The following is a 14,811-nucleotide window of genomic DNA, read 5'->3' on the forward strand; positions in this document are numbered from 1 at the left end:
AGCCAGCGACCTTGGGTCCAAGCTGGTGAGCTTTTGCTCAAACCAGATAAGCCTCTGTTCAAGCTGGTGACCTTGGGGTCTCGAACCTGGGTCCTCCGCAACCCAGTCCAACACTCTATCCACTGCACCGCCGCTTGGTCAAGCTAGTATATGTTTTCTGACATAGCTCCTCAGGCAAAGGAAATAAAAGAGAAGATAAACAAATAGAACTACATCAAACTAAAAAATTTTTGCACAGCATAGGAAACCATCGACAAAACAAAAAGACAACCTATTAAATGGAAGATGATATTCACAATCAATACAGCTGATAAGGAGTTAATATTCAAAATCTATAAAGAACTCATACACCTCAATACCAAAAAATGCTGGCCAATAAAAAAATGGTCAGAAGACCTGAATAGGCACTTCTCCAAAGAGGACATACAGATAGCCAATAGACATGAAAAGATGCTCAAATCACTAATCACCAGAGAAATGCAAATTAAAATCACAATGAGATATCACTTCATACTTGTCATAATGGCTTTCATCAATAAATCAACAAACAAGAAGTGTGGACAAGTATGTGGAGAAAAGGGAATCCTCATGCATGGTTGGTAAGAATGTATATAGATTGGTGCAGCCACTGTGGAAAACAGTACAGAGGGTTTTCAAAAATTAAAAAATAAAACTGCCTATGACCCAGCAATTCTACTTCTAGGTATATATAATATTTTTTAAAAATCCAAAACACTAATTCAAATAATATATGCACACCTATGTTCATGAAGCATTATTTACAATAGCCAAAAAATAGAAGCAACCGAAGTTCTCATCAGTAGATGAGTGGATAAAAAAGTGGTGGTGCATATATACAATGGAATATTACTTGGCCATAAAAAAAAAATGACATTTTACTATTTGCAACAGCATGAATAAACCCAGAAAGTATTATGCTAAATGAAATAAGTTAGACTGAGAAGGACAAATACCAAGTGATTTCACTTATATGTGGAATATAAAAAGCAAAATAGCCCTGGCCGGTTGGCTCAGTGGTAGAGCGTCAGCCTGGTGTGCAGGAGTCCCAGGTTTGATTTCCGGCCTGGGCACACAGGAGAAGTGCCCATCTGCTTCTCCACCCCTCCCCCTCTCCTTCCTTTCTGTCTCCCTCTTCCCCTCCTGCAGCCGAGGCTCCATTGGAGCAAAGTTGGCCCGGGCGCTGAGGATGGCTCCATGGCCTCTGCCTCAGGCGCTAGAATGGCTCTGGTTGCAACAGAGTGACGCCCCAGATGGGCAGAGCATCGCTCCCTGGTGGGCATGCCGGTGGATCCCAGTCGAGCGCATGCGGGAGTCTGTCTGACTGCCTCCCCGTTTCCAGCTTCAGGAAAAAGGGGGGGGAAAAAAGCAAAATAAATAAACAAAATAGAAACAGGCTCAGTACAAATTGGTCGTCACAAAATAGTCACAGGTTTGTACAGCATAGGGAATATACTCAATAATATTGCAATAACTATGTATGGTACCAAGTGGGTACTGGAAATATGGGGGACCACTTTGTAAAGTATGTGATTGTCTAACCACTATGTGGTATACCTAAAACTAGTACAAAATATTCAAATGTAAATTGTAACTGGAAAATAAAATGAAACAAAAAATAGTTGTCTTGATCTTGTCTCATGGCAATTGATATACTGTGTGTCCCAGTTATTTTTCTGACAAATTTCTTCTAATCTGGGGAGCAAGTTTAATTTCTTGGGGTTTTAAGGATTTGTTGGAGTGAGCTCCATCCCAGATAATTAATCACAGTCTGTCTTCTTCCTTGTCTTCTCTGACCTGATATCCACAACCCAGGCCTGTGTTCCTCTGCTTATTTTTTAATGCCTTCCCAGGGGATGTAGTAAGGAAGTGGCTGAGGAGGCTGCACATGACACTCATGCCAGATTTCCCACGTCCCCAAACTTGGGACTCGATTTATCTACAACATGCCAGAGAAGCTCTAGTATTAAGTCCAGATGTTAAGTGACTAACCAAAGAAACTAGTAATAATAGTCCCAGATGCTTGAGTCAGCCTTAAATCCTATATCCCATGTGAAAAGATTCAGGTCCAACAAGCCTTACTCTTGGTCACCCTGGCTGGTTGGCTCAGTGGTAGACCGTTGGCCAGGTGTGTGGATGTCCCAGGTTTGATTCCTGGTCAGGGCACACAGGAGAAGTGCTCATCTTCTCCACCCCTCCCCTTTTTACTTCTCTCTCTCTCTCTCTCTCTCTCTCTCTCTCTCTCTTTCTCTTTCTTTTTCTCTTCCCCTCCTGCGGCCATGGCTCAATTGGAGTGACTTGGCCCCCAGCACTGAGGATGGCTCCATGGCCTCCACATTAGGCGCCAGATGGGCACAGCATAGCCCCTTAGTGGGTTTGTCGGGTGGATTTTGGTCAGGGCGCATGCAGGATTCTGTCTCTCTGCCTCCCTTCCTCTCACTAAATTAAAAAAAAAAAAAAAACCTTAATCTTGGTCCTCTTTGGTCTCACACTCTTAGAATCTGTTATCAGTCAGGATCAGGAAAGAGTCAGAAACCACACACTAATTTTAACAGGAAAGGTTTAATATGAGAAATTATTAACTAGTAACAGGGGATTAGAGTTAACGTGAGACTGGTTACTAAAAGTTTAAAGAGAACTCTAAAAAATAAGACATGTAGGGAGCAACTTCCCCTCTGTCTAGAAATGAAGCCTTTCTTCCTGCAGTGTCCCTCTAGCACCCTCTAGTGGCAAAGCCTAGCATGGTGGCAGGAGGAGGATGAAAAATGCCTGCAAGATCAGCAGGGCAATGAAGTAGTAGATCTGAAGCTGAGAGGCAATGAATGGATAACTGGTACAGAATTTATTCATACACATGCTCCAGGACTCCTGCCAGTGAATATCGGTGAGGTCCTCTAAGGCCTTTGGGGTGTGCCATGCTCGTCCCACGTAGACCCTGTGTTTCTCTGGACTGTGTTGGAAATTCACTCTTGTTATAGATCCAGAGGACAATTACTGATTGCCTTGAGAGAGTACTGCCCCGGGTGCATCACCCGCAGGCTTTAATACAGGGAAGGCTTATTCCCCCAGATGGAAGTGAGGGACTAACGACATGCAAGGGGTTTGGTCTGCTCGCAGAGGCGGATTTAATGGCGGGCACACCAGTGTGCGCCTTGGGCCCCAACTTCTGAAGGGCCCCGCAAAACCCCAACTTTACACTTTTTTCTAATAACACCAAGTTTGGTTTCATATGTGCAATTTTAACATTAATAGTACATAATATTTTTTATTTATTTAAAAATATGATTAACATATATTTTTATTTTCCCTCTCTCTTTTTTTAAGGGGCCTCAACCGACTTTAACCCGCCTCTGCCTGCCCAAGGCCTCCATCCCTGTCTGAGGAACACCAGTGCCTTCATTTGAGCACAGCCTGGCAGGGTTGAACACTTGCCTGGTGGTGCAGCTCTGCAACCCAGCTCTGGCCTTGGTCCTCAGCCATATATGCCCTGAAACTAGAGGGGACAAGGGACGCTCTGCTAAGGAAACTTCCCAGTTGTCCATTGCATTTCCATTTGGACATTCTCACTTTTCAGTTGTTCCCCTTCCTTGTGTTTCCTCTCTAGGATCATTCAAAGAAACCAACCGTTTCCACAATCAACAGATTTGTCACTGTTGCCATAGTAACAAAGTACCACAATCACTTCAACTCCCAGTATCTTGCTTTCTACCTGTCCCTCTTTTCTGCTGCTACCACCAGAGATAGTTTGAGCAATTGTGAGATTACCATTGGCTTTGTCTCACCTGTGTCCCACCTTCCCCAATGAAAATGCTTATCTCTTCTCCTAGGTGATGAAAACCTAATCCCAGAACACAGTTCTGTGGGTCTGTTTTCAGATGCCACTCTTGATCCTAATTATTGAATTGGTCAGGGTCCCAGCAGGAAATGACAGAAGAAACCACAAAATGGCATGGAAATGCCCCTGGGGCGCTGTTTGGCACTCACTGCTCATCTCCACCCCAAGTCTAACCGGCTGTGATAGGTGGACTTGTGTTTCCCCTCACCCCACCAAATTAATAAGTTGAAGCCGTAACTCTCAGAACTTCAGAAAGACCCTATCTGGACACAGGGTCTTTACAGAAGTAGTCAAGTTAAAGGTCATTAGGGTGGGTTCTAACCCAGTATGACTAGAGTCTATATACAGAGGAAATTTGGAGACAGAGACAGACACACAGAAGGAAGATGATGTGAAGACACAGGGAGAAGACTGCCGTCTACAAGCCAGGAAGAAGGGCCTGGATCAGAGCCTTACTTCACCATCCTTAGAAGGAACCAACCCTGTTGACATCTCGATTTTGGATTTCCCATCTCCAGAACTGTGAGACAGTACAATTCTTTTGCTTAAGTCTCTCAATCAGTGAAACTTAGTCACCATGGCTCCAGGAAACAAATACACAGGCCAAGGGTCAATTTAAGAGGACCTTCACTATAGGTGCTAGAAGCCAGCTGTGGGGCTAGGACTGAAGAGGCAGAGAAAGTGCTAGTCAGAGAGAAGGGGAGGGGTGCGGGACCAGAGAGAAGCTTCTAGAACTGGAAGGTGGCTGTGCAGCTCCCAACCATCCTCTCTGGCCTCCAATTCCCCCTAACTCATTGGCCTTGCATTGGCCGTTATGGTCAATATCTGGGACCCTGCTGCATGGCTGTGGTTACACGGTGCCTTAAGAAAACCACATATGGGTAGAGGCCCAAGGAGGTGTGTATTAGAGTCCTGAGTCCTGAAAAGAAGGGAGAGTAACTCACACTCCTGGGTATTTAGAGACAGGATCTTTGGGATCAGAACTATCTCTTACTATTTATATTTGCTGCCCCTAATATTTATGTTAATAATATTTATAATTACATTAGTAATATTAACTATCCTTGATTAAAACTTCTTAATATATTAAGAGAGAGGACGGGACTGGGATGACGACCCATAGGTCCCTACATGATGAGAAGACAGGGTCCAGACATCAGGCAGCTAACATGTGAAGTGAATTTCTTGCTGTCTTTTTTCTAACTTTGTCCTGGAGGTGGAATCAAAACCACAGTGAGTGTCTAAGACTGCCTACCCCCGAAGTCTGTTCCTTGTTAAAAAGCACCAGTCAAGTCTCTTCAGTTATTCTAAGAACTGCCAAAACTTCCAGAAGAGGCCAGCCAAACACTGATGACAGGCTCACCCACGCTCACTACCACCGTATCACAGAAACCTCCTCCCCTGAAATCTGTGGGCGTTGCTCCTGCTCTTTTGTGAGGTGCTTCACCCTTTTCTGCCTCCTAATGACCCCAAACCATCATGTTCTGTATCGCCAGGACGTGAGGGCATCTGACATTATTTCCCATCCCCTCCACGAATCACATGCCCTTTTTTAGAGTTTCAAATGTTAAAACTCCAAATAAGCCTGACCTGTGGTGGCGCAATGGATAAAGCATCGATCTGGAAAGCTGAGGTCATGGGTTCAAAACCCTGGGCTTACCCAGTCAAGGTACATATGAGGGTTGATGCTTCCTGCTCCTCCCCCCTTGTGTTTCCCTTCTCTTTCTCTCTCTCCTCTCTCAAATGAATAAAATCACTTTTTTTAAATTCCAAATTGAGGCTACAATATAATCTAATTGCAGCTCTTTTGTCTTGGATTATTGTTTATTTTTTTCAACATTTTTGAAAGATTCATAAAGGATATAATATTCTCAAGCCAGCAACCCCACTCTCAAGCCTGATGAGTCTGCTCTCAAACTGGTGACCTCAGGGTTTCAAACCTGCGTCCTCTGCATCCCAGTCTGAAGCTCTATCCACTGCACCACCACCTGACCAGGCTTTAAAACCATTTTAAATTTCTTAATATAGTTTACATAAAATTAAGAGCTTTACTATCTTTCTTATTCTGGCATTTTCTCTTGTTAAAATATTCATTTGTACCAACGAATTCACAGAAACAGCACCACAAGTCTAAAAGTACACAAAACGCATCTTTACTTCATGTTACATCCAGTAAGCTTATACATATATATGAAAATTTTCTCCCATGAACAAAGAATCTGAATGACGCATCTTATTCACAGTACTGACACGGCCGCGCGGTGCCATGCCAGTTACTGCTGATGCACACATCCCGGGGTGCCGGAGTTTTGCTCTTCCGCATCCCGAAGCCGATGGAGAGGGCTGGTGCCGCGCTGCGATCACAGGACGATGCCCAGGCTGAGCAGGAACCACGTTAACTGAAAAGCGAGGGGGTCCACTTGACTTCCGGTGGCTGTGACCACGCCTGCGTGCTGGGGCGGGGCCAGGTTAGAAATAGGAGAGGACATGCGGGCAGGGAGACAGCTTCAGTGGATGAGGACCAAGGGTTTGACTTACGATTGTGGCTGAAGAAACCGAAACGGGGTTCCCCAAGGAGAGGAAAGGCTAAGAGAGGTCATTGGGAACGCGCTTCCCTACCCTGCACTGCGTGTCATGTGCCGCTCCATGCAGCACTGCATTCCACTAACTACAAATACCCGTGAACTCCTCCTCAGCCCCACCCCCACCCAGCGCACTAACCTGGCACTGAGCATTTTGCACATGCGTGCCTCCCAAGACCTCCCAGAATAGGCTTCTCGGGGCCAATAGAAAGTGGCGTTCCTCCAGGCTCATCCAATGAGCTCCTCAGATGCTTTTGCATTGACCAATGGGGTTTCAAGTGACCTGGAGGTGTTGGCCCCACCCTCCGGGCCTTGTGAAGACGCTCAGAGAAGGCCAGGTTGGGTGAAAGGGGCTTTTGCGGCCTCACCGTCAGCACTGTTAGGTTCTTGTGAGGTTCTCTGGAAGCCAGGGGAAATTTGGTCCTTTAAACTGTTAAAGAGGGCTGGGGCCCAGAATCTGGGTCCTGAGGAAAGACACGGGGGCCGGACCCCTGGGTCGGCGGGCGGGGAGGCTCGTCTGAGGAAGGAGGGGCCAGGCCTGAGTAACCTGTCCTGCGGGAAAAGGCGGCTGAACCCACTCCTGGATCCCGAGGCAGGACAGGGCTGGGGTCTGGTGTCCGGGCTCAGCACCCTGGCTTACCATGGAGCTCGGCTCTGGGAACTGAGGTACCAGGCCCTGGAAAGAGCGGAGGTGGGAACCCCGACTCCGAGGGCGGTCGGCCCATGGGCCAGGCACCTGGGAGCCGAGCTTGGAGAGTCTCCAGGGCTTGGACGCCTGGTCTTCAGGGCGCCGGTGGCTGGGTCTGAAAATGACCGCTGAGGAAACTGAGGCACAGTCACCTGGCTCCAACCCGCAGGCAGATGGGGGCTGCCTAACTGTGGAGTCACGTTTTATGTCCCGCCAGCCCCGCCCTGAAGCCGCGCTTCCTGGAACCCAGATCTAGTTCCACGTGGTCGAGACGTTCCCTCCTCTCCGCGGGGTGGCAGGTGCCCGCCCGGCCGCCTCTCTGGAAGGAGCCATGGGAGCCCGGCGCGCCCGCGGCCCGCTGCTGCTCTGTCTGCTGGGAGCCGCCCTGACGCGTGCGTGCGGGGCGGGCTCCGGCGGGAAGGGCGGGACTCCGGGGCGGGCTCCGGCGGGAAGGGCGGGACTCCGGGGCGGGCTCCGGCGGGAAGGGCGGGACTCCGGGGCGGGCTCCGGCGGGAAGGGTGGGACTCCGGCCCCGCGGGGAAGGGCGAGGGCTCCTCTTGACCACGTTTTCTCCCCAGTGGCGCAAGATATGTATTGTCACAAGAGTGTAGCTATGACGGTAGAGGAGGATCTCAGCCGTACCTTCACCTGGGGCGCAGAGACAGTTGAGACTTGTGACAATGGGGCGTTCTGCCAGGAATCCGTGCTGCTGGTGAAATCCGGTAAAATGAGCAGGGCATGTGGGTTGGGTCGGAGGAGGGGTGATTGCGCCCCTGTCCGCGCCGTCTCCTCCCCCAGGCCCCACGGCGGGCCCACCGTCCGCAGCTCTTCCCTCCTGTTTCGTAACAGGGGCCAGGACAGCGATTTTGGCCACTAAGAGCTGCATCTCTGAAGGGACAGAATCCGTAACCTTTGTCCAGCACTCCCCACCCCCCGGCATAATGATAGCCTCCTACAGCAGCTACTGTGAGAATCCCCTTTGCAACAACAAAAACAGCTTACCTGACTTATGGGATCTGCAGGTGACCCCAGGTACCTCTGGAGGGGAGAGGTGGTACAGAGGCCCTGAAGGGGCCGTAGGTGTTTCTTCTTTGTGTTCTTTTTTTCCCCCAGATTATCTTTGGTTAGTTATTTATTTTTCAATACAGTTCACTTTCAATATTATTTTGTGTTAGTTTCAGGTGTACAGCACAGTGGTTAGACAATTGTATAACTTAGAAACTGTTCCCCCAGTATTGCCAGTACCCACCTGGCACCCCTTTTTGTGTTCTTACTTGACTTAGGCCTCAGGGTCCATACACAAAAGGACCTTAGACCTTTTGCCTGTCTTTCTTTTTCTAAATAGTTACCTTGGGGTCTAAACACTGCTCAGGACAAAGGGACATCAGTGAAGGTTGGAGTATAAATTGGGTTTTATGTTATTAAACAAGATGTTACTGGAAGTTTCTGAGCAGGATGGTAGCATAATCAATCTAACAATTATTGCTTCCCAATTGCTGCATGACCACAGCCCAGTTCCTGCAGTTGGCCAATCTTTTCAGCATTTCCTTCTCTTCCCTGTCTTATTTATTGTGTTCTAGCTGGGGCTAGTATTCAAAATACTAAACAATGGAGATGGCACTGGCCAGTCAGAATGGACACCGGTTATAAAATCCAGTCCAGCCCTACCTGTGCCTACCAGCTGTATATCAACATTGCATTTTCTCACAGTCCTCCATATTCACCGAGTTGGCTCACACCCTCTAGGCCAGGGGTCCCCAAACTTTTTACACAGGGGGCCAGTTCACTGTCCCTCAGACCATTGGAGGGCCAGACTATAAAAAAAACTATGAACAAATCCCTATGCACACTGCACAGATCTTATTTTAAAGTAAAAAAAACAAAACGGGAACAAATACAATATTTAAAATAAAGAACAAGTAAATTTAAATCAACCAACTGACCAGTATTTCAATGGGAACTATGTTCCTCTCACTGACCACCAATGAAAGAGGTGCCCCTTCCGGAAGTGCAGCGGGGGCGGATAAATGGCCTCAGGGGGCCGCATGTGGCCCGCGGGCCGTAGTTTGGGGACCCCTGCTCTAGGCTTTTGTCCTTGTGTTTCCTTTGAGATCCCCACCCAACCCCTATTTTCATGTAGCTAGCTTCTGTTCATCCTCCAGTTCAACTCAGGTATCCACTCTGCAAAATATTTTTCAAATTCTTGTAGTTAGGTCCTCCTTTAACCAAGTAGACAGTGTTTACTGAGTTGTGTTGTATAGTTACTTACTTACATGTTTTTCTCCTTCTAGACAACGATCCTAACTGGAACTGTGCCCTTTTCATCTCTGTATGCTCCACACTTAAGCACAGAATTTGGAAATCATGTTGGATAGGGTTCTGACAGCAAACAAAATCAGTTGGAAAAGAATGGGGAGGTGGCAGGAATAGGCCTTGATTAGAGTGGCATCAGCAGAAAGGACTTGGGAAAGAGAAGGCAGCAAGGATAGACAACTCCAGAGGCAAGACATACTCTTAATTGTCTCACTCTTCCTCCCTCCAGATCCCAACGTGTCCAAAACCCTCTATTGCCCAACCTGTGTGGCTTTGGGGACCTGTTTAAGTGCACCTTCACTTCCCTGTCCCAATGGTACAACTCGATGCTATCAAGGAAGACTTCGGGTTGCTGGAGGTAAACTGAATATCTTATGGTTTCAGAGGCTGGAAAAGTACACATCTGAGTGGATCCCAAGAGGTTCTGACACTCAGGGGCCCTGGAATAAGGGGAAACCTGGATTCTTCTCCAATGTCCTAAAACATCTGTTTGTTTCCCCATCCCTCCTTGTTCCATAGGGAATGTTGACTCAACTGTGGAAGTCAAAGGCTGTACATCCGTAACTGGCTGCAGGCTTATGTCTGGGATCTTTACAGTAGGACCCATGTGGGTAAAAGAAATATGTCCATACCAATCTCTTGCTCAAATCCAGAAGAGTGAAAATGGAGCCACCAGTCTTGCCTTTTCAATTGGGAGGTTAGAGCTACTGCTGCTACTATTGCTGTAATCACTTGTCCATTGTTCCTGGGGAGACACATCTGTCCCAGGTCACAGGACACATCTTTGGACTGGGAGCCTTCCAACTGCAGGTCACCGATGAGTTGATAAAACAGGTAGAGACTTGAAGAACAGAGAGTTCCTGTGGATTTATTTGACATTTAATAAAGTTTCTGTTATGCTTTGTGTTTGCTCCAAGACTCATAGTGGATTTTAATACTGAAAGAGCCTTTAAAAATTCATCTTCTCCAACACACACCTTTTGCAGAAAGCGATTGAGAGATCTGGAAAACTTTAGTGAATTTCACACATTACATAGATATGGACAGAGCCAAGACCAGGACATTTTTTACCTAAGTCTGGTTTTATTTTTACCTGATAGGCTACCTTCTCTTTCTAGCTGAACAAGAGACTAGCATTGACCTTCTCCAGATCACTCCCAGCCCAATCTTAAGGTCAAAATTGGCTGTTTGGGGTTCTAGTATCTCCCTGAGAAGTATGGTAGAATGAGAAAAATTAGACTCCAAATTTTTTTTCTGTTATAATAGGTCGCATTTCCTTACATCCTGCCTGTTTACATCATTCCTTCCCTTCTCTGCCGCTTACTTAATGTCTCTTCAGTGGACAGAGGAAACAGGAGGGAGCTGGGCCTGAGACTACTGGGGGGAAGATTCTTTTTAGATTCTCATGCTTATTTACTTATTACTCAAGAATACATAGTATATCACATTGTAAAAGACTTAGAGCTTTTTGCCACATCTACCATGAGGATGAAGATCATTCTCAGCAGTCAGATTGATATCCCAGAAAATGTCAACATCACTCTGAAAGGACACACAGTTACTGTGAAGGGCCTCAGAGGCATCCTGCAGAGGGACATCAATCACATCAGTGTAGAACCCAGTCTCCTTGGAAAGAAAAAGGAGAGGATCAGGATTGACAAATAGTGGGGAAATAGAAGAAGAACTGGCCACCATTCCCACTGTCTGCAGTCATGTACAGAGTATGATCAAGATGTTATACACTGGACTTCCATTATATGAGGTCTATGTGCACTCCCTTCCCCCTCGATGTTATTTTTCAGGACAATGGTTCTCTTGTTGAAATCAGAAATTTCTTGAGTGAAACATACATCCACAGGGTTCAGATGAGGTCAAGCATTGCTTGTTCAGTATCTCAAGCCCAGAAAGATGAGTTAATTCTTGAAGGAAATGATACTGCACTTGTGTCGAATTGGGCGGCTTTGATTCAACAAGCCACCAGAGAAAAGGATACCAGAAAAAAATTTGGATGGTATCTATGTTTCTGAAAAAGGAACAGTTCAATGGGCTGATAAAATGTAACTTATCCAGCTATAGAAATAGCAAGATGCTGGATGATTCCTCAGACTTATTTGTGATCATTTTAAAGGTGCAATAAAAGCCATATATTGATTTGATGAGGGGAGATTTTGATAGAGGGGCTGTATAGAGCAAAACAAAAGGTAGGAAGGTAGGGGGAACACCGTTTTATTCTTTTTGTAAACAGCTTTATTGAAGTTTAATTGACATAAACTGAACTGGGGTGGGAAGAGAGGCTTTAAATGCAAAATGTTAGTCTCTCCCTCAAAAGAAGGGGGAATTTGACCATAGTATACAAGTGGTCGGCAAACTCATTAGTCAACAGAGCCAAATATCAACAGTACAACAATTGAAATTTCTTTTGAGAGCCAAATTTTTTAAACTTAAACTAGTATATAGGTAGGTACATTCCTTATCGAGGTAGCAACCGCACGTGGTATTTTGTGGAAGAGCCGCACTCAAGGGCCAAAGAGCCGCATGTAGCTCATGAGCCGCAGTTTGCCAACCACTGTTATATTCCAATCAAGTACTTACTAGAAAATTGTATAGTTCTAACCAACTCTTTGAGTTAAAACCTGATTCTAGCTAAAACTTTATCTTTGTCTCTAGGCGTCCAGTTCCCCATCATATCAGTTTGCTGAATCTCTCTAAAGAGGTAGAGGAAACACAAACTTTTAATTAGAGGTCATATGAGTTTGCAAAATAACAAGCATCCACAGCCGTGCTTATAAATGCTGTTTGGGCAACAACAACAAAAAAAATTTAAACAGCCAAAAAAAAAAACCCAACTAGGTGTTTCCCACAGACCACTGGATTTCCAATGGCTCTTCAGACAGTTGCAGGACAAACTCCTGAGTGAATGGAGGAAGGATGTTTGGCCTGTGAATCTTTTTTTTCTTTTATAGCAAGAGAGAGACAGAGTAAGGGAGAGAGATGAGAGGCATCAACTCATAGTTGTAGCACTTTAGTTATTCATTGGTTGCTTCTCATACATGCCTTGACTAGGGAGCTACAGCCAAGCCAGTGACCTGGGACTCAAGCCAGCAATCATGGGCTCGTGTCTGTAATCCCACACTCAAGCCCATGACCCCGCACTCAAGCTGATGAGCCTGCACTCAAGTTGAATGAGCCCACGCTAAAGCCAGCGACCTCAGGGTTTCAAACCTGGGACCTCATCAACTCAGGTTGATGCTCTATCCGTTGTGCCACCCCCAATCAAGCATGTTTTGGTATTTTTAAAATGTTTGGTATCAATCATATGCCAAAAAACTTTATGCAGTACATACAAATTATACAGGCCACACTCTCAGATTTGCAAATTTACTAATATTTTAATACAAGCATATAATATATAACTCTTTTTAATATATTTTCCTTTTTATTATAATTTATAACAATTTTCCATTCTATCTAGATGTAGGTAAAAACCTAACCAGTTGGAATAAACTCAGTCACAACAGATTTTACTCAGTTATATCAGATTTAAGTTCAGTCCATTCAAAGCTTTTTTTTCTGGAAAATTAAATTTAATGGGATGATATTGATCTATAAGAGTATATAGGTTTCAGGTAAATATTTCTATAGCATTTGAACTATTGATTGTGTTGTGTTCTCATGACCCAAAGTCAAATTCCATCACCATCTATTTGTGCCTCTTTACTCCCCTCACCCCCCCTACAACCCCTCCCCATGGTAACCACTTAACTTTTATCTATGTCCACGAGTCTCATTTTTATATCCCACCTGTGTATGAAATCATATAGTCCTTAGCTTTTTCTTTTTATTTTTTTAAGTGAGAGGAGGGGATATAGTGAGATTCCCATATGTATCCCCACAGGGGTTCATTCAGCAATCCCTGTCTGGGGCTCATGCTCAACCAATGAGCCACTGGCTGCGGGAGGGGAAGAGGGAGAAGAGGGGGAGAGGAGAGATGCAGATGGTTGTTTGTCTTGTGTACCCTGACCAGAAAACAAACCCAGGACATCCATACACCAGGCTGATGCTCTATCCACTGAGCCAACCAGCCAAGGTCAGCTTTTTATGATATACTTATTTCAATCTGATAATGTTCTCAAGGTTCATCCATGTCATCATAAATGGCAATAGGTCATTATTTCTTACAGATGAGTGGTATTCCACTCTTATGTACCACATCTTCTTTATCCAATCCTTTATCAAAGGACACTTTGGTTGTTCCCATGTCTTGGCCACTATGAATAATGCTGTGATGAACATGGGAGTGCTTGTGTCTTTATGTACCAATGTTTTCAATATTTTTTGATAAATACCTAGTAGAGGGATTGCTGGTTCATATGGTAGTTCTATTCTTTATTTTTTTGAAGAACCACCATACTATCTTCCATAATGGCTGTATCAGTTTACATTCCCACCAGCAGTGAATGAGGGTTTGTTTTTCTCCACAGCCTTTCCAACACTTATTACCAGTCTTCTTTTTTTATTTTTTTGTTTTGTGACAGAAACAGAGAGAGAAACAAGGAGAGAGACAGATAGGGACAGACAGACAGGAAGGGAGAGAGATGAGAAGCATCAATTCTTCATTGCTGCAACTTATCTGTTGTTCATTGATTGCTTTCTCATATGTGCTTTCTTGACTTGGGGGTAACAGCAGAGCAAATGACCCCTTGCTCAATCCAATGACCTTGGGCTCAAGCCAAAGACCTTCAACTTCAAGCCAATGACCTTTGGGCTTAAGCTGTGCCATGGGGTCATGTCTATGATCCCACGCTCAAGCCAACGGTCCCATGCTGAATCCAGATGAGCCCATGCTCAAACTGTCGACCTTGGAGTTTCAAACTTAGGTCCTCTGTGTCCTAGTGAGTCCGACACTATCCACTGTGCCACCACTTGGTCAGGCTTACCTGTCTTGTTAATAGCCAATTTAACAGGTGTGAGGTAGTATCTCATGATAGTTTTGATTGCATTTCTCTAATAGCGAGTGAAGATGAGCATTTTTTCATATATCTGTTGGCCATTTGTATGTCTTGTTGGGGGAAATGTCTGTCACAGCGTCCTCTCCCCATATTTTAATTGGATTGTTTGCTTGTTTGTTGTTGAGCTTGGTGAGTTCCTTATATATTTTGGACATTAACCCCTTATCAGAGCTGTTCTTTGCAAACATCCTTTCCCATTTGGTTGGCTGCTGTTTTGTTTCATTGTTGGTTTCTTTTGCTGTACAGAGCATTTTAGTTTAATAGAGTCCCATTCATTTATTTTTGCCTTTACTTCCCTTGCCATTGGGGTCAAATTCATAAAATGTTGTCCATGGCCAAGGTCCATGAGTTTAGTACCTATGTTTA

General features: G+C 45.2%; 1 protein-coding gene, 1 long non-coding RNA gene and 1 pseudogene across 2 annotated transcripts; 2 read left to right on the top strand and 1 right to left on the bottom strand.

Moving 5' to 3' along the window:
- Window positions 1-5,984: 5,984 nt before the first annotated feature.
- Window positions 5,985-6,680, bottom strand: LOC136398959 (uncharacterized). The gene is made up of 2 exons (XR_010750077.1): window positions 6,575-6,680; window positions 5,985-6,399 (listed from the first exon to the last, which is right to left on the bottom strand). It is a non-coding gene; the product is annotated as an uncharacterized lncRNA (long non-coding RNA).
- A 721-nt stretch (window positions 6,681-7,401) lies between these two features.
- Window positions 7,402-10,347, top strand: TEX101 (testis expressed 101). The gene is made up of 5 exons (XM_066373646.1): window positions 7,402-7,515; window positions 7,702-7,845; window positions 7,973-8,155; window positions 9,666-9,794; window positions 9,956-10,347. The coding sequence occupies exons 1-5, from the start codon at window positions 7,455-7,457 to the stop codon at window positions 10,162-10,164; spliced, it is 726 nt and encodes a 241-aa protein (XP_066229743.1). The 5' UTR covers window positions 7,402-7,454; the 3' UTR covers window positions 10,165-10,347.
- Window positions 10,348-10,924: 577 nt separating this feature from the next.
- On the top strand, window positions 10,925-11,497 carry LOC136398169 (large ribosomal subunit protein uL6 pseudogene; annotated as a pseudogene).
- The last annotated feature ends 3,314 nt before the right edge of the window (window positions 11,498-14,811 follow it).

The sequence above is a fragment of the Saccopteryx leptura genome, chromosome 3 (assembly GCF_036850995.1).
Source record: "Saccopteryx leptura isolate mSacLep1 chromosome 3, mSacLep1_pri_phased_curated, whole genome shotgun sequence".
Lineage (NCBI taxonomy): Eukaryota > Metazoa > Chordata > Mammalia > Chiroptera > Emballonuridae > Saccopteryx > Saccopteryx leptura.